This window comes from Triturus cristatus, chromosome 2_1, assembly GCF_964204655.1.
Source record: "Triturus cristatus chromosome 2_1, aTriCri1.1, whole genome shotgun sequence".
Classification (NCBI taxonomy): Eukaryota; Metazoa; Chordata; class Amphibia; order Caudata; family Salamandridae; genus Triturus; species Triturus cristatus.
Genome location: NC_140581.1, coordinates 184,775,292 through 184,794,825, shown reverse-complemented (window position 1 = coordinate 184,794,825; position 19,534 = coordinate 184,775,292). Strand labels below are relative to the sequence as shown.

The 19,534-nt window shown below is 47.7% G+C and overlaps 1 protein-coding gene across 5 annotated transcripts in view; it reads right to left on the bottom strand.

The window, feature by feature from the left end:
* The window catches only part of CTIF (cap binding complex dependent translation initiation factor), a 1,024,851-nt gene that overhangs the window by 132,959 nt on the left and 872,358 nt on the right, over positions 1 to 19,534 (bottom strand). For all 5 annotated transcript variants that reach the window (XM_085629575.1, XM_085629546.1, XM_085629566.1 and 2 more), the window contains one exon: positions 9,702 to 9,857. In XM_085629575.1, coding sequence (XP_085485701.1) covers positions 9,702 to 9,857 — 156 coding nt within the window. The remainder of the gene's footprint in view (positions 1 to 9,701; positions 9,858 to 19,534) is intronic.

Genomic DNA, 19,534 nt, shown 5'->3' with positions numbered 1-19,534 from the left:
AAGCGGAAGCGGGAAGTGCCGCTAGGGACTCTGGGGGCTGTAGTCCCCAACACGGCGTCCAGCAAGGTCAATGGCGGCAAAGAAGAAGACCACAGCGCCTCCGGACCCCCGGGCAATGCAGAGTGCGCAGCGGAGCGTCCTCCAGCCAGGTATGCTCCTCGTTATGCCCCCGCTCCACCGAGGGAGCCTCACAGTTTTAAGCGCCTCCGAGCGCGCAGGGAAGCGGAAGCGGGAAGTGCCGCTAGGGACTCTGGGGGCTGTAGTCCCCAACACGGCGTCCAGCAAGGTCAATGGCGGCAAAGAAGAAGACCACAGCGCCTCCGGACCCCCGGGCAATGCAGAGTGCGCAGCGGAGCGTCCTCCAGCCAGGTATGCTCCTCGTTATGCCCCCGCTCCACCGAGGGAGCCTCACAGTTTTAAGCGCCTCCGGGCGCGCAGGGAAGCGGAAGCGGGAAGTGCCGCTAGGGACTCTGGGGGCTGTAGTCCCCAACACGGTGTCCAGCAAGGTCAATGGCGGCAAAGAAGAAGACCACAGCGCCTCCGGACCCCCGGGAAAATGCAGAGTGCGCAGCGGAGCGTCCTCCAGCCAGGTATGCTCCTCGTTATGTCTGATTTCATATTTTTATGATGTCACCGATTAGTGGTGAGAAATTGTTCTAAATGTATAAATAAAATTAGTGGGCAATTATATTCAGTAAACAAAACATCTCTGAATAAGAAATACTTTGTGGGATTTATTTGTACAGATTGGGGAAAATGGGAAGAATATTTGGGCCTATTGATTCAGATCAGATCAAAAGCCAAATTCTTGTGCTCTCTAGTCAGTATAAATAACTATTTTAGCTAATATATTTACATTTTGAAATATATAGTGCAACCTGTTTCTTCAGCTGGTTTATGTCCATTTCAAGAAATAGTCAGGTTGAAAATTATTATTATTTTTTTTAAAACTGTTATGTTGTTAATGATGCATTCATTCGTGCACATTCCTAACATGAATTGCAACTGATTTACTTTTTAGATAGAAATAATGTGGACAAGGCAGGAAGCATGCATCAACAGAAACTAGCAGTGGAACCCGAAGGATCCTGACCAAAAGCCTACAGCCTACAAACCTAAACAACTCCAGTCACTATTATTGTATCAAAAAGTGGAGACAAGGAAGAGAGGCTTGCTTTGGCACAAAAAGAAACTCAACAGTCCAAACGGGAACTATCAATCACAACTCCACATCACTTTTCATAAGCTAGTAAAATAGCTCTGTGGAGTAATAGAGTTGCTAATGAGTTTTGTGTGCAGGCTGCCAGGACCAGACAGCACAGTATCCTCCAACAGTGTAAAAACTGAGTACAATTTGATTTGTGATAACACCAACATATGGTAATTATATTTAATGCACCTGGAACCTGCCAGCCAATTGAAGTAAGTCTTGTATGAATTTAAGGTATATCGCGCACAATCAATCAATCAGTGACACTTATAAAGCGCGCTACGTACCCGTAGGGTCTCAAGGCGCTGGGGAGGGGGGGTGCCGCTACTGCTCGAACAGCCAGGTCTTCAGCTTCTTCCTGAAGGAGAGGTGGTCTTGGGTCAGGCGCAGGTCGGACGGGAGGGAGTTCCAGGTCTTGGCGGCCAGGTAGGAGAAGGACCTTCCTCCTGTAGTCGCTCTTCGGATGCGGGGGACGGCGGCGAGGGCGTGGTTGGCTGATCGGAGGTGGCGTTTGGGAGCGTAGAAGTTGACTCGGCTGTTGAGGTAGCTCGGGCCTTGGTCGTGTAGGGCTTTGTGTGCGTGGGTGAGGAGGCGGAAGGTGATTCTCTTGTTGATGGGGAGCCAGTGAAGGTCTCTCAGATGACCGGAGATGTGGCTGGATCGTGGGATGTCGAGGATGAGTCTGGCTGAGGCGTTTTGGATCCGCTGGAGTCTCTTCTGGAGCTTGGCGGTGGTCCCGGCGTAGAGGGCGTTGCCGTAGTCCAGTCGGCTGGTGACGAGGGCCTGGGTGACGGTCTTCCTGGTCTCTGAGGGGATCCACCAAAAGATCTTTCGTAGCATGCGTAGGATGTTGAAGCACGCCGAGGAGACGCTGTTGACTTGCCTGGTCATGGAGAGGGAGGAGTCCAGGATGAAGCCCAGGTTTCGTGCATGGTCTGTCGGTTTGGGCGCGGTGCCCAGGGCGGGAGGCCACCAGGAGTCGTCCCAGGCGGAGGGTGAAGAGCCCAGGATGAGGACCTCCGTCTTGTCCGAGTTCAGTTTCAGGCGGCTGGTCGTCATCCACTCGGCTACCTCTTTCATCCCTTCGTGCAGGTTGGCTCTGGCGGCGGCGGGGTTGTTGGTCAGGGAGAGGATCAGCTGGGTGTCGTCGGCGTAGGAGATGATGCTGAGGTGGTGTTTGCGTACGATGGCCGCGAGGGGGCTCATGTAGACGTTGAAGAGGGTGGGGCTCAGTGATGATCCTTGGGGGACGCCGCAGATGACTTCGGAGGCCTCTGACTTGTGCGGTGGTAGGCGGACTCGCTGTGTTCTTCCGTCGAGGAAGGAGATGATCCATTCCAGTGCCTTGTCCCGGATGCCGATGTTGCTGAGGCGCCGTGTTAGGGTGCGGTGGCAGACCGTGTCGAATGCCGCGGAGAGGTCTAGGAGGATGAGGGCCGCTGTTTCTCCCTTGTCCATCAGGGCTCGGATGTCATCGGTGGCGGCGATGAGGGCGGTCTCGGTGCTGTGTTTGGCTCGGAAGCCGGACTGTGAGGGGTCGAGGGATCCGTTCGTCTCGAGGAAGGCGGCCATCTGCTTGTTGACGGTCTTCTCGATGACTTTGGCTGGAAACGGTAGAAGCGAGATGGGGCGGTAATTCTTGAGGTCGGTGGGGTCCGCTGTTGGTTTTTTGAGTAGAGCGCTGAGTTCGGCGTGTTTCCAGCTTTCGGGGAAGATGGCGGTGTCGAAGGATGTGTTGATGATGTCTCGCAGGTGGGGTGCGATGGCAGCGTCGGCCTTGTTGAAGACGTGGTGAGGGCAGGGGTCGGTTGGTGATCCGGAGTGGATGGAGTTCATCGTGCGGATGGTGTCTTCTGTGCTGATCGGGGTCCAGGCGTGGAGGGTGGTGGTGGGGGGGGGTGGCAGGTCGGTCGTGGTGTGCGTTGGTTGGTTGTTGAAACTGCTGTGTATGTCCGTGATCTTGTTGTGGAAGTATGAGGCGAGGGAGTTGCAGAGGTCTTGTGATGGGGTGGTGTCGTTGTTTCCTGCTCTGGGGTTGGAAAGCTCTTTCACGATGTTGAAGAGTTCCTTGCTGTTGTGTGCGTTGTTGTCCAACCGGTCCTTGAATGCTGTTCTCTTGGCGGCGCGGATCAGCTGGTGGTGTTTCCGGGTGGCCAGTTTGTAGGAGGTCCTGTTGTCCGGTGTCGGGTCCTTTTTCCAGGCTTTCTCGAGGGCTCGGCAGTTCTTCTTGGAGCTCTTGAGTTCGTCGGTGAACCATGGGGCCTTCTTGCTGGTGGGTCTGCTGGGCGGGGTCCTCAGCGGGGCGAGCTCGTCCGCGCAGGTGGTGATCCACTTCGTGAGGTTGTCGGCGGCCTGGCTGGGGTTCGCTGAGCTGGCAGGAGGGTGTTGGCTCAGGGAGGTGGCGAGCTGGTCTGCTGTGATCTTGTTCCAGCTTCTGCGGGCGGTGTGTTGCTGGTGTTGGTGGGTCGTCGTTCTCTTGAAGGTGAAGTGGACGCAGCTGTGGTCCGTCCATTGAAGCTCTGTGGCGTGGCTGAAGTCTATGTCTGTGCTGGATGAGAAGACGGCGTCGAGTGTGTGTCCGGCGAGGTGGGTGGGGGTGGACACCAGTTGCTTGAGTCCCAGGTTGGCGAGGTTGTCGAGCAGGGTGCTGGTGTTGTGGTCGTTGTTGTTCTCCAGGTGGAAGTTCAGGTCCCCCAGGAGGATGTAGTCGGCGGAGGGGAGGGCATGCGGGCTGACGAAGTCGGCGATGTCCTCGCTGAATTGCGTGCGTGGTCCAGGGGGTCGGTAGATCAGGGTGCCTCTGAGGGTGGTGTTCGGGTTGGTGTGGATCTGGAAGTGCAGGTGTTCGGCGCTGGTCAGGGTGTTGTCGGTGCTGGTCGTGAGACGGATGGTGTTCCTGTGGATGATGGCGATGCCTCCTCCCATCTGGTTGGCGTTGCGGTCCCTCCGGATGATCTTGTAGCCCTCTGGGATGGCGATGGCGATGTCGGGAGCTGAAGAGGCGTTCATCCAGGTCTCCGTGAGGAAGGCAACGTCAGGGGCTGTGGCGTCTAGGAGGTTCCAGAGTTCGATGGCGTGTCTGTGGACGGAGCGGGTGTTGAGCAGGATGCACTTGAGGTGGTAGCTGCTGGAGTTCGACTTTGCGGGTGCTGGTGCGAGGCTGGTCCGGATGCAGGTGAACTTGCAGGCGTGGCAGCTGAAAGGTCCGTGGGTGTGTCGTGGTGTGGCTTGATGGCATTCTGGGAGTCGGCCGGTGTTGAGTGCGATGAGGGTGGCGGCGGAGTACGTCAGGCGGGTCGGTCGGGCTCCTCGGGGGCCAGGGGTCCTGGCGCTGGTCGCGGTCCGGTCGCGGACGGGCGCAGACGGGCTTACCTTTGGCGCTCAATCGGCGCACAATCGGCGCGCCCGCTGCGCGTGACCGCTGCGCGTTCGCACGGTCGCCATATAAGGCGAAGTGCGCGGGTGGGCGGGGCAGCTGGGAGGCGGGAGCGGGGAGGGATACAGAAGAAAAGGGGCGGGGACAAGCGGCGGTGGCGGGAAGGGAGGGCGGGGGGTGGCGCGGTAGGCGGGCAACAAGGAAGGAGAGCGCACACTTTAAAATACAAACAGGCAAAAATAGATGACAAAAAACGGGCAAAACAGAGAAAACACAGATCGGCAAGACAAGCACAAATGCTTGATAAAACCAGGAAAAGCGGCAACAGCACTCGCAGCGGCGGCAGCCGGCAAACGAGGCTCAACGAGGCAGCAGGGCAGGCAAGGGGCACACGCAGCAGCTGGTGGCCGTGCGGCGCGGGGGTGTCCTACAAGTGGGTCACACTCACCTGCGTCGCACGGTCGCCATTTAAGGCCAAGTGCGCGGGTGGGCGGGGCAGCTGGGAGGCGGGAGCGGGGAGGGATACAGAAGAAAAAGGGGCGGGGACAGGCGGCGGTGGCGGGAAGGGAGGGCGGGGGGTGGCGCGGTAGGCGGGCAACAAGGAAGGAGAGCGCACACTTTAAAATACAAACAGGCAAAAATAGATGACAAAAAACGGGCAAAACAGAGAAAACACAGATCGGCAAGACAAGCACAAATGCTTGATAAAACCAGGAAAAAGCGGCAACAGCACTCGCAGCGGCGGCAGCCGGCAAACGAGGCTCAACGAGGCAGCAGGGCAGGCAAGGGGCACACGCAGCAGCTGGTGGCCGTGCGGCGCGGGGGTGTCCCACAAGTGGGTCACACTCACCTGCGTCGCACGGTCGCCATTTAAGGCCAAGTGCGCGGGTGGGCGGGGCAGCTGGGAGGCGGGAGCGGGGAGGGATACAGAAGAAAAAGGGGCGGGGACAAGCGGCGGTGGCGGGAAGGGAGGGCGGGGGGTGGCGCGGTAGGCGGGCAACAAGGAAGGAGAGCGCACACTTTAAAATACAAACAGGCAAAAATAGATGACAAAAAACGGGCAAAACAGAGAAAACACAGATCGGCAAGACAAGCACAAATGCTTGATAAAACCAGGAAAAAGCGGCAACAGCACTCGCAGCGGCGGCAGCCGGCAAACGAGGCTCAACGAGGCAGCAGGGCAGGCAAGGGGCACACGCAGCAGCTGGTGGCCGTGCGGCGCGGGGGTGTCCCACAAGTGGGTCACACTCACCTGCGTCGCACGGTCGCCATTTAAGGCCAAGTGCGCGGGTGGGCGGGGCAGCTGGGAGGCGGGAGCGGGGAGGGATACAGAAGAAAAAGGGGCGGGGACAGGCGGCGGTGGCGGGAAGGGAGGGCGGGGGGTGGCGCGGTAGGCGGGCAACAAGGAAGGAGAGCGCACACTTTAAAATACAAACAGGCAAAAATAGATGACAAAAAACGGGCAAAACAGAGAAAACACAGATCGGCAAGACAAGCACAAATGCTTGATAAAACCAGGAAAAAGCGGCAACAGCACTCGCAGCGGCGGCAGCCGGCAAACGAGGCTCAACGAGGCAGCAGGGCAGGCAAGGGGCACACGCAGCAGCTGGTGGCCGTGCGGCGCGGGGGTGTCCCACAAGTGGGTGGTAGGCGGACTCGCTGTGTTCTTCCGTCGAGGAAGGAGATGATCCATTCCAGTGCCTTGTCCTGGTGGTCGCGACCTTCTTTGGGGATCACCAGTGTGATGTATTGTTCGATAAAACAAGTTGTACAAGATACAATGACACAGGGAGTGGAAATAAATTACGAGGGTTCAGCTGAACCAAGCGTATGGATGGCCGATGGCTAGGTCACCAACATGAGACAACAAGTGGCCCCGCCCATTTAATGATCTTCATCGCTGTAAGGAGAACTATGTAGTATTTCTGCAGTGGCCATTACAGGACTGGCTACCCCAACTGAAACAATAGCGGCTTCGGTATCTTCTAGCACTTGTTGTCCAGGCATGCATCCTATCCAGAAGCACTCTCGCCAAAACAGAACTGCAGAGGTATTAATGGGCGTTCACAGAGCAACTTAACCCTTGTTTTCCCGTGGCACCAGTGAAATCTCCAACCTACACAGCTGTTAAACTCAGGCACTAAATATATTTTTTCCAGACTTTTAAGGGGTGTTATGTAGTAAGTTTGACTCATAAAACGTACAAAATACCACGAGGATACAAGATGGGAATGTCAAGTTGATGTCCCTGGGGCCATTGGGGCCAAAATGCAACAACCCCCCCCCCCTCCCCCTTAATTCCCAAAGGAACAGCTGGTACCATGGCGGGGGTTGTCTTTTAATCTCTCCTTGTTTCTAGGGGCCCTTGAACTTGCAAAGAATAAAGTGGGACAGCGGTCCCAGCTTAAAATGGCGACTGACAGGCAGCCCGCCCGGCCACGAAACACAACTTAAAGCATTCCACGAAGATGCTCGCCGTCTGAGAAGCGACACCTCACAGACACGAAAAAAACCACATACGTGCCAAACGGAACATGGAAGTCATTAGGCATCTGCAACTTCCAGCATTTAAAGTTTTACGTGAACGCGGCTAAACAGCAGTAAAAAGTCCAATGTTCCCCTCCCTACAACGTCGCCCTCCTCGTCCACCTGAGAGTACATCAAATGCCTTCAAGCTGAGCGCTGCCAAAAAGTACAGCGCCTCGGAGTCTCTCCTTGAAGTTCAAGCCTTAATTAGTGACTTGAGAGCATTTTTTCTCTAAATTACACGGCACCGCCTCGGGAGATAACAGGGACTTAAGAGCGAGCAGCGAGGGCGCCGGGGCTGGTGGGGGAGGCCGGGAGGAGGGAGGCAGGGAGACACAAGAACCGGGCCAGAAGGCGCATCATCCTTTCAGACGGCCGGCACCCAGACACGAGGCACTTAGGCTGTCGGGCCTGCAGTTCAGGCTCTGTGCCGGGTCCTAGTGAGATAGCAGCCTCCCTCCCTCCCTCCCAAAGATAGGAAGAGCCCAAGACAAACAGGCCCAAACTGATTTTTTTGTGAGGGAGAAACTGGCTGGAATCAAAGCCTGCTCTGGCTTGGCACGCCCACCTGGACTTTTCCATTAAACACTTGGACTTCTGACTTCTTCCAAGCAGTTTTTGCTTGGATTACCCTCTTTATAGAGCAAAGGGCCAGTTTGCATTTGCAGGGCATTTATACCATCTAAGAATAAATTCGGTCCAGTATGCTTCTATATAATGCAGCAAAATGTCATGCAACTGAGGAAAAAAACACAGATTCCCCACAACAGAACCAGTGGTGGGCGTAATTTGCTGTAGTGTAATTACGTGAAATTATTGTAGAAATAAAGCAGGATTATGTGGAATTACATGAAGAGCATAGCCCTGCGTTTAGCGATAGATATTTTCGTAGCACAAAATGCCCCCTCACAGCCAAAATAAAGCCTGCGCTAAGAAAATAGCGTTAAATGCAACAGAACAGGGACCGGAACAGCCATCAGCTGCTCATGCACTGTTCCTGTGCATTTTGTCCCAAATTACTCCAAATTACATGAACTGGCAAAATCACGTGATTTTCTGTAATTTCGTGTCACAGGAGTAGTACAAAATTACTCCAGTGTAATTAAAATTTCGCCTAGGCCTAGGCAGGACTCCTCGTCTGTGACCCGTACATGGTCCAGGGGCTAAGTTGCCAACTTTGGATCCAGGGTAAAAGTGTTCAAAATCTTGCTTCTGAACTGGAGCACAAAGTTTGATCCTGGGTAAAATCCCTTAATCTTCTTGTGCCTCAGATCCCCTACATATTCAAAACAAGGAGTGGCTAGAAACAAGGTAAACGCATGCATACATTTCTTTATAAATAACTGGACATTTACTGAGAATGCCAGGGTACGGTTGACTTTGTACAGGGCCCTTATCTTTCTTGAATGTTGCCAAAGGGGAGACCCTAACAACCTGGCCTCAACTTTAAACTCGTGGTTGAAAGCAGAAGATTCTGTAGAAGTGACAAAGATGGGTGAATTGATTCGATGACATGGTGATGCCCAAGAGTACAGACCCAGAGCGCTTATCTGCAGCCAGGGGCAGCTGGTAGAGGGAGTGAAAGCCGATGATGGAAAAGAACACCGTCATGGAAAGTACTCCGATCACTCGCCCAGTTTCTGAGACCAGTAGTTGGTTCCAAGAAGGATACTCCGGTGAGATCACCAGCTTCCTTTTAGATAACCACAAAAATGAGGTTTTTGCCACACTACAGAAATTAAAATGCGTTCAGTAGTTGTAGAACAAGGTATGGGTTTGAACCAAGGAGATGTGGGTAACATATGTGGGAGTGTTCAGAGATGTTCAAACGTTGGTAATTAAAAGAGTTCCGTAGTGCCGAGATATCAGAAGTTTCCAGTGAGAAACCAGTAACACATCTTCATTTTTAGAAGCAGTCAGGTTACTGAAACTGAAATTGGGTTTCAATTACTAGTGCAAGTCATGACATCACGTGGCTGCATCATTTCTAAAAAGAGAAACATAACCTTGTTTTGATTCACCTCCCCACCATTATTCCAGGCGGCCTCTAGAGCAGCGATATGACTATTATATTAACAGGACCAACGAATGCTTGACACATTACAAAGTTGGATTTCAACATGTTAAGCAGAACCCATTCCCAAAGAAAGACCTTCCTTCAGCCAAGTACAATTTTGTTATTATAAAATGCTTTTCTAAAGAAAAACACAACTAAACAATTGCTAAGAGTATGAAATATTGGCACTTATTTACTTCTGTTTCTTTAAAGATTTTCTCATAAGTCCAATGTTGAAGGTTTCACCTTTATTCTATGAATGAAACTCAGGCATAGAGAATGTATACATACCTAGAACAGCAGCCAACATGTGTTCACCCCGGTGATTCTGCAGACAAGCTTTCTCAAGCCAATGGTTCTCAGTTAGTCACTATAAGAACGACAGTCACCGCCTGCCCTTTCTGTATGTCCTAGTCCGGAGTCTTCAGACCAGGACATACAGAAAGCATAACTGGTGCCCAAATGTTAGATACTTAATAGAGGACTACAGTGTGCCAGTTGTAAATGTTTCTACTGAGAAGCATGTTTGTTACCTCTTTCAGGCAAGTGTAGATGGGCCCAACGAGCACTCTGAAGGGATCCCCCGTATTGCTCCGCATGGTCCCGAAGACCTCGCAGAGGAAGGTGATGAACCCCAACCATCGCTCCACGTCACTCAGCTGCAGCTCCTCTCGCAATGTGAAATCACTCTGAAAAGACAAGAGACATTCAGCACCCCTGTGTTTCCGAATAAGCGGCAAACATTGACTGCAGACAAAAAAGGAAACTGAAGTCAAACACTAGTAACAAGAAATAAATAGTGTAAAGGTAGTGAAGCAGCTTCTCCATCTGGATGGGAAAAGAAAATGATGCAACCAAACGTTGGCAGATCATAACTTTAAAACTAAAGGATAATAAAGCACAAAGATGTCTTTGCTCATTTGCAATGACTTAGGCAACCAGATGCACAGAAGGAGATGCGCAACTGTCAACCTTTAAAAAACACACAGAAAGATACAAACTGATGCAAGAATTAAAAGAAAAATGTATTTACTTATGCTGCAGGCTCAAAGCCACATTTAAAAAGTCTTGAGGTTTAACTATGCCAGGGTGTCCAATGAAGACCCAGAATGACCGGGATCCATGCCAGATTTTCAGCATATTCTCTTAAATAATATATCTGTGTAATTTATTACGCTGGAAATCAACTGCATAAAGAGCTGTTATCCTGACCTCCTTTTCTATGCAAAATCAAAATCAGGTAGAAAAGTCTAAGTCAGGAGTTTATTTTAAAAAATGCACCTGTCTTCAACGCATTTAATTATATTTCAAAATTCATTACAAAGCGCATATGCATGACATTCACAGCACAACATGGGCACAATACAAATTTTGCTCAGTATGAACTTTGGCCTAGTAATACTGACCTTAAGGTGGGAAAACATTAGCTAGAGATTTACCACGTTTGCTTGAATTCGGATAACCTATTACCATCGTTCTAACTCTCACAAATAAACTATAATAGACAAATATTCATAAGTAATGTTTAGGGCACATTAACAGCCTCGCGAGGCAGCAGAAACACAAAGGTGATAACGGCTGTCAGACAAATAGGAAAGTGAATGGTAGGGTTTAACATAGGCCTCTACACCCAGCAGACTGCAGCTGGGCCCACCCCTCTGGCACCACCTCACCCCGCTACAGGAATTCCAATGGACCATCCAGCCAAATGTGCATTTTGCATGTGGAATTCATAATCCAGCACTAGACAGAAGTAGATTAGGAGACATCTGACATGTCTGTGGCTGTTCATGTACTGGTGCCCAACAATAGGAAAGAAAAGTAATTTCCAGGAACTGATGCCAACTTTTCAGTTCTAGCTCTACAGTGTAGTTGTTACCAGACCTTAAGTGATCATCACTTTTTTTTTTTTTTAAATTTTTTTATTGAGCAGATTCGAGAAGTACAGAAGAGAAATATTGCACTTTACAAAAGGGAAGAAAAAGCGATATTCATTGCTTTGAGGTGGCAGAACAGACAACAAGTTCTAAACAATTAAGTAATAAAGTCAGCATATATTACATTCCGATTTCATTTCTTGGAAGCAACAACAAAATAAGCCGTTTTAAAAATAGCATTGAGAGAGCGAAGTTCTCTTGGAATACAATAGAGCAGTTAAATTGAAGGAATCCTTTATATATACATATGTTAACAAGAGAATCTATTTAGTCCCTCAGCTGCTCATAGCAATTAGCTATTGGTGTCCAGACTTGTTCCCCGTATAACCGAGATTTTTTTCCCTCTAGTTCCATAAATTGCTATTTCTTGCTTGTATATTGCTAATAGTCTATTTAGCCATCCCTGGAAAGTTGGAGCTTCAGGATCTTTCCATCTTGCTGCTAAAGTTATTCTATAGACCGCAGTACCTATGTAAATAGCAGGAATTTCTAGGTTGGTGAGGCCAAGGGAGTCATCATATCCTAGCAAAAACAGAGTGGTTGATGTTTTTATATCGTGTCCGAAAATTTCGGCCCAATACTTCGTGATGGTTTTTTTAAGCTGTTCTAGTTTAGGGCAATCCGAGAACATATGTATAAGATTAGCAGATCCTAGAGTACATCTGGAGCACTTATCATGTGCTATCTTACCCCAAGAGAACAGTTTAAAGGGTGTGTAATATAAGTTGAATATAGTTTTATAGATTTGGGCCTTTAAATTGGAGGCAAGTAGGACTTTAGAAGATAGATGGAGTCATGTCTATATCAACATTAACATTATTCAATTTATAAGACCAGCCAGTTTCTGTATATTCAAGGTCATCGGGGTGATTTCTTATGAAGATGTCATATAGACTACTTATTCTGGTTGAATGTTTTCCTATGAGGTCTAGGAGTGGTATGGGTTTTAATTCTATGTCTGATTTAATTTGTCTAAGAATTGTGTACATTTGGATGAATTTTAGATAGTCTGTGGAATGGATTTGATATTTGACGTATAGTTCGTCAAATGTTATTTTGCCATCCCTATCCAGAAAATCACCAATGGTTATAATACCTAACTTCGCCCACCGCCTAGTTATATTATCATTGAGGTATTGTGGTATGACTGCGCTATACCATAATGGTGTATATTTGGTATATTTTGAAATTGACCGTGTTTTAATGATTCTATTCCAGATTTTACGGGAGTCTGTAAAGGTTTTTAATTTGATCTTTTTAAAGTAAGAAGGTTCTACTTGTCTCAGTAGTAGGCCTCTGGCTTTGCTGCCCAACATTAGTTCATAAATTGATGGTATGTGTTGACCATGATCGTTGTTATTATTGGGACAGGGTGTGAGCAGAACCGTCATTTGTTGTAGAATGGCTGCCCATAGATAGTATGTTAGATTTGGGATTGCTAAGCCACCTCTAGAAGATGGTAATGTTAACTTAGCTAGGGCTCTCCTTATCTTCCCGTAGCTCCAGATAAAGGATGATATTGCACGGTCTAGTGTTTTCATTGTGTCATTACTAGCAAGAAGGGGAATAGCTCGAAATAAATAGAGGATCTTTGAAAATACCACCATTTTAACATAATTTCCTCTACCAATTATGGAAAGATGAAGGTTATTTACTCTGAGTAAATCTGCTTATATTTTTTTAGTTAGAGGGTCATAGTTTATTTCATTAATTTCGCCGATTTTTGGAGAGATGTTCACTCCAAGGTATTTTGCCTTACTGACTCTATGTTGACTTATGAAGGGTGTGTTTGCAGTGCATATAACCATTGTTTTATCTTGATTCAGTGAGTACCCAGAGTATAGACCAAAAGATCGTGTGGTTTCTTCAATATCAATTATGGCCTCTGTGGGGTTAGTTGTTACAACCGCAACGTCATCGGCGTAAGCAAGAACTTTAGTGCTATGAATGCCAACTTTAATAGGTTTGATCACTGGTGATGTTATTAATTTGAGAATTAGAGGGTTAATATATAGTGCGAATAATAATGGAGAGCACGGGCAGCCTTGTCGTGTACCTCTTTGGATATTGATAATTTCAGACTCACACCCGCCAGTCATTACTTTTGCCTTGGGGTCAACATAGAGGGCTTTTATAGAGTTCATGAAGACCGGACCTATGTTGTTGATGGCTAGTATTTCCCAGAGAAACTGCCAAGAGACCCGGTCAAAGGCTTTCTCGGCGTCTAGCAAGATCGACATCTGGCCCCCCCCCCCTACTCCCATGATGTCAAAGAGGGAGATCACTCTACGTGTATGATCTATGGTACTCTTGCCAGGTATAAAACCATGTTGCCAGGGAGAGACCAGATGTTCGACAATCTTGCTCAAGCGATTGGCAAAAGTTTAAGCATGTTTTTGAGTCTGAGTTAATCAGGGATATTGGCCGGTATGATGTTGTTAATTCTGAAGGTTTATCTTTTTTTCTGAAGTGGCGATGTTCGTTTGTTTCCAGGATTCGGGGGGTTTAACCATGCCATTGTATCCCAAGGAAAAGATCATGCAGGAATGGGATGATTACGTTACCCAATATTTTATAGAGATCGATGGGTATTTTATCTGGTCCCGCCGCTTTTCCTGCTGCTAATTCGGCTAAAGCTAGTTCTACTTCTGTTCTGGATATTTCTTTATCGAGCTAACGTCGGGACAAGATGGCGGCGTCAGGCTAGACGCCGGTAGCAGCTCCTGACCAACCCGGCTGAAAAAACATGCAGTTAAATATGCAACTAAATATAACTACGGTACTTTTTTGAGAGAGATATTACACTTTCCTCATCACGACTGGAAAAAAGTAGCAGTTTAAGCGAATCCTAAAACTTGGACCGAGATATGTTGCCTGTCGAATCTGTGACTCTACCTGTTGAATCCGTGATCCCGAGGACGCCGCTTTCACTGCTAGCTTCAATCGTCGGATACGCTGTGTTACGGTCATTGGTCTGTAACCGCCTCCCCCTCGGCGCTCAGCCTCTCCTCGGGCAACCGCACCTGAGCAGCGGTTCAGGGCACGCATTGCTGGCTGAACACGGCGCTACTCGAGATACAATGGCCCCAAAGAACGCGGCTGCTCTTGCCTCTGCAGCAGCTAAAACAAGAGCAGCCCGTCTGGCCCTCCGCGACCAGGAAATGAGTAACAGACGTGGAGCCACCCGTGGGGAACCTGCTGGGGGGCCAGATGGGGAAACCCCGACTCACAAAGGTGCGATCCTTCGGAAAACTCCCATTGCATCGCCATCTGACTCTGCCTCTGTTTCGAACGCCCCCACTGTGATCTCAATGATGCGTGCTGCTGCCAGCCAGAGACTTCAACACAAGTCGACCCAGCGAGCTCAGCCGAAGGAATTAACCGCTAACGATACTGAGGCAACTGGAGCAGCTGCCTCAGTAGCTGCTGGGATTGGCATGGAGAATATCGCCGGTTCGGCGTCCACCATCGAGCAGACGAAGAAGACTCCAGTCTTGGATACATCGGACCACAGCGAAAGACACAGTGAAAGACAAGAGGCTTTGCTCACCTCTGAGGGGTCTGATACTACGATCACCGTGGTAAGTCAAGCGATTCATCCTGCCTCTGCTTCTAATATCACTAATGTTAGAGATACCCCCTCAATCACCTGCGAGACTCCAGATCCCTCAGTGGCTCAACTAAAGACTCTAGTTACCCTTACTACGATTGCTGTGCCGGCTAATCCTAATGCCTCTACTGATAGTGGCAGCAAGAATTGCAGTAACTATACATCAGAACCGACTAGGGAAGTCCCGATAAATTCTGTCACACAAACGCCCAACAATATGGCCCAGCTAACAACTGAGCGGAAAGAGACTGCTGGTCTAAGCTGGAATGGAGAAGTTAAAACAATTAACAGCGCGACAAATGACCACCAAATTGACCCTATTGAGGCAATGGAAGCGGACAAAGACATCACAGACTTTTATTCATTCTCAGAAGACATCAGTTGGTCAGGGGATACAGAGGATGAAGTCGATGAAGTCGGGAATGATTTTGACTCGAACACCAGTACAGACTCAGATCTTAACCCCCTAAAGGAACTACGAGATAAAAGACGGACGATATTTAAAAAGATGAAGGGAGGCTGTCATGGAACAAATGAATTGACCTGGGATTACACTCCGACTGTCTTGAATTCAAATCAAAATCAGAATCTTACTGTAACGCCGCAGGCATCATCTTCAAACCAAGCTCTAAACAGTGAACAAACTGATATAGCTGGCATAACTGGGGCTACATTGTCACAAGTCATGGAAACAGTTCTACAAGCCATTGCATCCCATCGCGAAGAAACTTCAAAAGACAGCCGCAAGGCAAGAGTAGCATTACAGAAGGTTCAAGGTGTCGTTCGGAAACTGTCAAAAACGATGGGTGCCTTTACAGAAAGGTTACATGACATAGAAGAACGGATCGTTCTGAACGAAACTGAAGCTGTCAGAACAAATGAGCGACTTGAAGCACATGAAGCAGAGCTTAAAGATATTAGATGGAAACTGGAAGACTACGAAAATAGGCTTCGCAGAAACAACCTCCGCGTTCTTGGTGTCCCGGAGAAAGCTGAGGGAGAAGATTGTCGATCCTTTATTATACAACTGCTGCGTGACACCCTGCCTGAACTTACTGCCTGGGACTGGAGCTACGAGGTACAGCGAGCGCACAGAGTCCCTTTAACCCTAAAATCTGCAGCAGCAGTAGGGAAATACCCACGAGCGATCCTAGTTTACTTTGGAAACTTTACGCTTCGACAAGCCATATCTGATAAAGTTACGCCAGATAAACCTCGTAGTAAGGATTCCATTTCTTATTTTGTACGCCCTGACTTTTGCCATTATACAGTCGAAAGGAGGTGGAGACTTAGACAGCTAATTAAGCCCTTTCAAGAAAAAAATGCAATGGTATATCTAAACAATCCGGCCAAATTAAAAGTGATTTATGGTGGACAAACTAAGTTCTTTACGTCTGAGATTAAGGCTAAAGAATACCTAGAGAGTTTAAAGTAAAATCTTAAACCGCATACCATGCTATAATAAGCCTATATTATTCAGAATCACCGGTTTCCCCTATCTCTAATTGATGAGTTAAATTCAGAGAGGTAGAGATGAACTGGTATACATTTGGTGTACAATACTGTAGAGATAAAGGAAATTATTTCTCTTCACTCTTCTTTCCTCGACTTCTTTGGCTTTTCTTTTTTTTTTTTTCCCCTTCTCTCTCTCCCTTTTTCTTTTTTTTTTTTTTTGTTTTGTTTTGTTTCTTTATTCTGGAATGCATGTTTTTAACCGGTGTTGGTCAGCTATTGCTAACCCATCACTATAGACTCTCATGGAGTCTTGTTGCCTTTTTTTGGGGTGCTGGGGTGGGCTAGGGGGGGGGGGTGCAAGGGAGGGCGCCGGGTGGGTCCCTGGCTGGGAGGGGTGGGGGAAAAATGCATTGCAAAATGAGCAGATCAGAGAACATTAAAAGAATATGGATGCACAGCAAATCACTATGTATGATTCATGAACATCGTTCAAAAAACAAAACAATAAAATGGGGAAGCTAAAATTAGGATGTTGGAACGTGGCAGGACTTAATGATAAAGGAAAGAGGGCTCAATTTAATCAATTAATGATTCAAAGCTCATGGGATATTATATGTATACAGGAAACCCATATTCCGATAGGAGAGATCAATAAGCTAATAATTCCGGGTTTTAATCTATTGATTACAACTACACAAACCTCTAAAACCAGGGGGGTCACAATTTTTGCGAGAGCAAGACTCGGTATTCCAACACGTAAAAAAGCTGACACTCATGGTAGATGGGCCATTGTCCAACTTAACATAGGAATCATCATATGTTCTATTTATGGTCCTAATCTCGATGACCCTACATTATTCATCGAGCTAGAATTAGAATCATGGACAGGCTCCCTAATTTTATGTGACGACTTTAACCTAACAACGGGCCAACTACAATATAATCTAAACCAACACACCTATATGGGTCGAAAACCAAGAGTATTCAGGGCAGTACAAAACTTGACTCTTAGCCATAATCTACGAGACATATGGTCTCTAAAGAATAGAAGGGATCCTGGATATACATACTTTTCGTACCCTCATAGAAAATATGTACGCATAGATTACATATACACGACCATGGATATTGCTCTAAATGGTTTTATTGTTAGAGCCCCAAAGACAATATCGGATCATAATGCACTTTGCTTAATATTTGAGGTCCCCAGCTATAAGAGGGTCTGTCCACAATGGACATTCGATCGCAAACTTCTTGTTAATCAAGAATACATCACTCATATCAGGCAATGGTCTCAAGAATTCTTTGATATTAATCAATATAGTGCCTCTCGGCTGAATGTCTGGGACTGCTTCAAGGCCGCATTAAGGGGCGAGACCGCTACTTTTGTTGCTAGCCGCAAAAAAGAGCGGGAAAAAATACATATTCAACTGACAAATAGACTTATAGAATTAGAACATTTACACGCTAACCAGTTACATTTTGGGATTCAGGCCGAGGAAACTCTTAGTAAGATCTTAGTGCTTAAAGCCGAGATTAATAATGATCTAACGCGTAAAGCTGCCGAAACTCTCCAAGCTAATCGGAATAAAATCTATGAGACCAGAGAGAATGTAGGGAGATATCTTGCCCTTAGAACTCGGCAATCACAGTCTCGCAATTTCATCCAGAGCATTCAATATGGTGGGCGGGAATATACCACTCAAGAGGATATAGCCACATGTTTTCATGATTACTACCAAAAATTATATCAAAATGAAGATCAGCGGTCAGCAGCTGATACCAAGGAGTTCTTAGAGAACTGGCTTGGAGAGACTAATCTGGCTAAAAGCATAGATGACGATACAAAAAAAGAGCTCGATAAAGTGATCATCACTAAGAATTGTAAAAAGCAGGACTGGGAAAGGGGCTTTGGCTCAGTCCAAGTGTTGACCTTCCTCTCTACAATCTTTCAATTGGGCAGAGAGTGGGCTTCAACTGAAAAGGGTGCTTGGACTGCACCCTTCCTTCCTATGGGAAAGCTGATGCTCACTACTGAAAGGCCTGAGCTGGTTATGGTGAAAAGCCAACTATCAAGGCTCCTCGGTTTATGTATGTGTGTGTGTTTGCATTAGTGATTATATAATGCAAATCTAGGTAGGGAAGTACAATACATGGTTTTAATGAAAATCACGAGAAGGGCTGTAGGTTTGCCTTATTTATTGTTAACAGCATATGCCAAAGGCAACAGACTTTTAAATGAATAAAAGAGTATTGTTTTACACTATGGCAAAAGCACGTAGAGAGGAATTTCATGACCTGCAAGCTCTAGATCATTGCATTAAGAAAGGTTTTTGGTGTTGGTTACTTACTCTGACAAATCCTGGGGGTAGACAATTTCCACCTTATTTATCATAGTTAATGTTAGAACTGGGGGTCTCTAGTTGGCTGAGGTTGGTACCTTAGTCCAAATAGGGACACTTGCTTCTAGTCAGGGAAAGGAGGGACACACTTTTAGATAACCCCTGCTCACAAGCAGCCCGGCTTAACTCCAAGGCAATGTGTAAACTATTTGCAACCACACTCCCAGTAACACAGTGATAACACCACAAATGGACACCACACTGATTTTGGAAAATAGAAGTATCTTTATAAATGAAGGAATACAATGAGACCAAATTATAAAAATATCCAGCATATGCGTATTCGTAATATTTCACTGGCCAGAGTTATTAGGCTCACAATCACTTGTACGTTCTTGCAGTATTAATGAGCAGTTCACGATGATCTAATGCAGTCCTAATGCAATGCTATGCAGTTCGTAATGCCGTTCGTAAGGTAAAATAAGACAGTCCTTAATGCAAATACTAATGCGGATCGTAAAGCAAGTAATAATGCAGTCAGTAATGCAAGTACTAATGCGGATCGTAAAATCAAGTAATAATGCAGTTCATAATGCAAGTACTAATATGGATCGTAAAAGCAAGTAATAAGGCAGTTCGTAGTGCACATACTAATGAGGATTGTAAAAACAATTCAGCACCGATCGCGGTGCTCGTGAAGGTCTCTATGCCACTCCTGGCTGACTCGCGGTCAGCGGTTGCCAAAATATGCCCCCAATCCTGTTACGAAGGAAACAAAGTGCAGCTCCCCAAACCGACCTCAGTACTGCCACTCCTCGGTGAGTACGTGCTGCGATACTGATTTGAGCAGAGGCTCGTGCTGCATAGATCGGAAAGGCCGAGAGCGGTCTCTCGTAGCACGCACTCCGCCCCACGCAGCGACACACGCACGCACGCTGAGCGTTACCTGGGTGGGTGCAGTCTCTCTCTCCTCCCCTCTCGGCTTGGGCGTTGGGTTGTGGCTTCGGGTTGGCGGCGGCTGC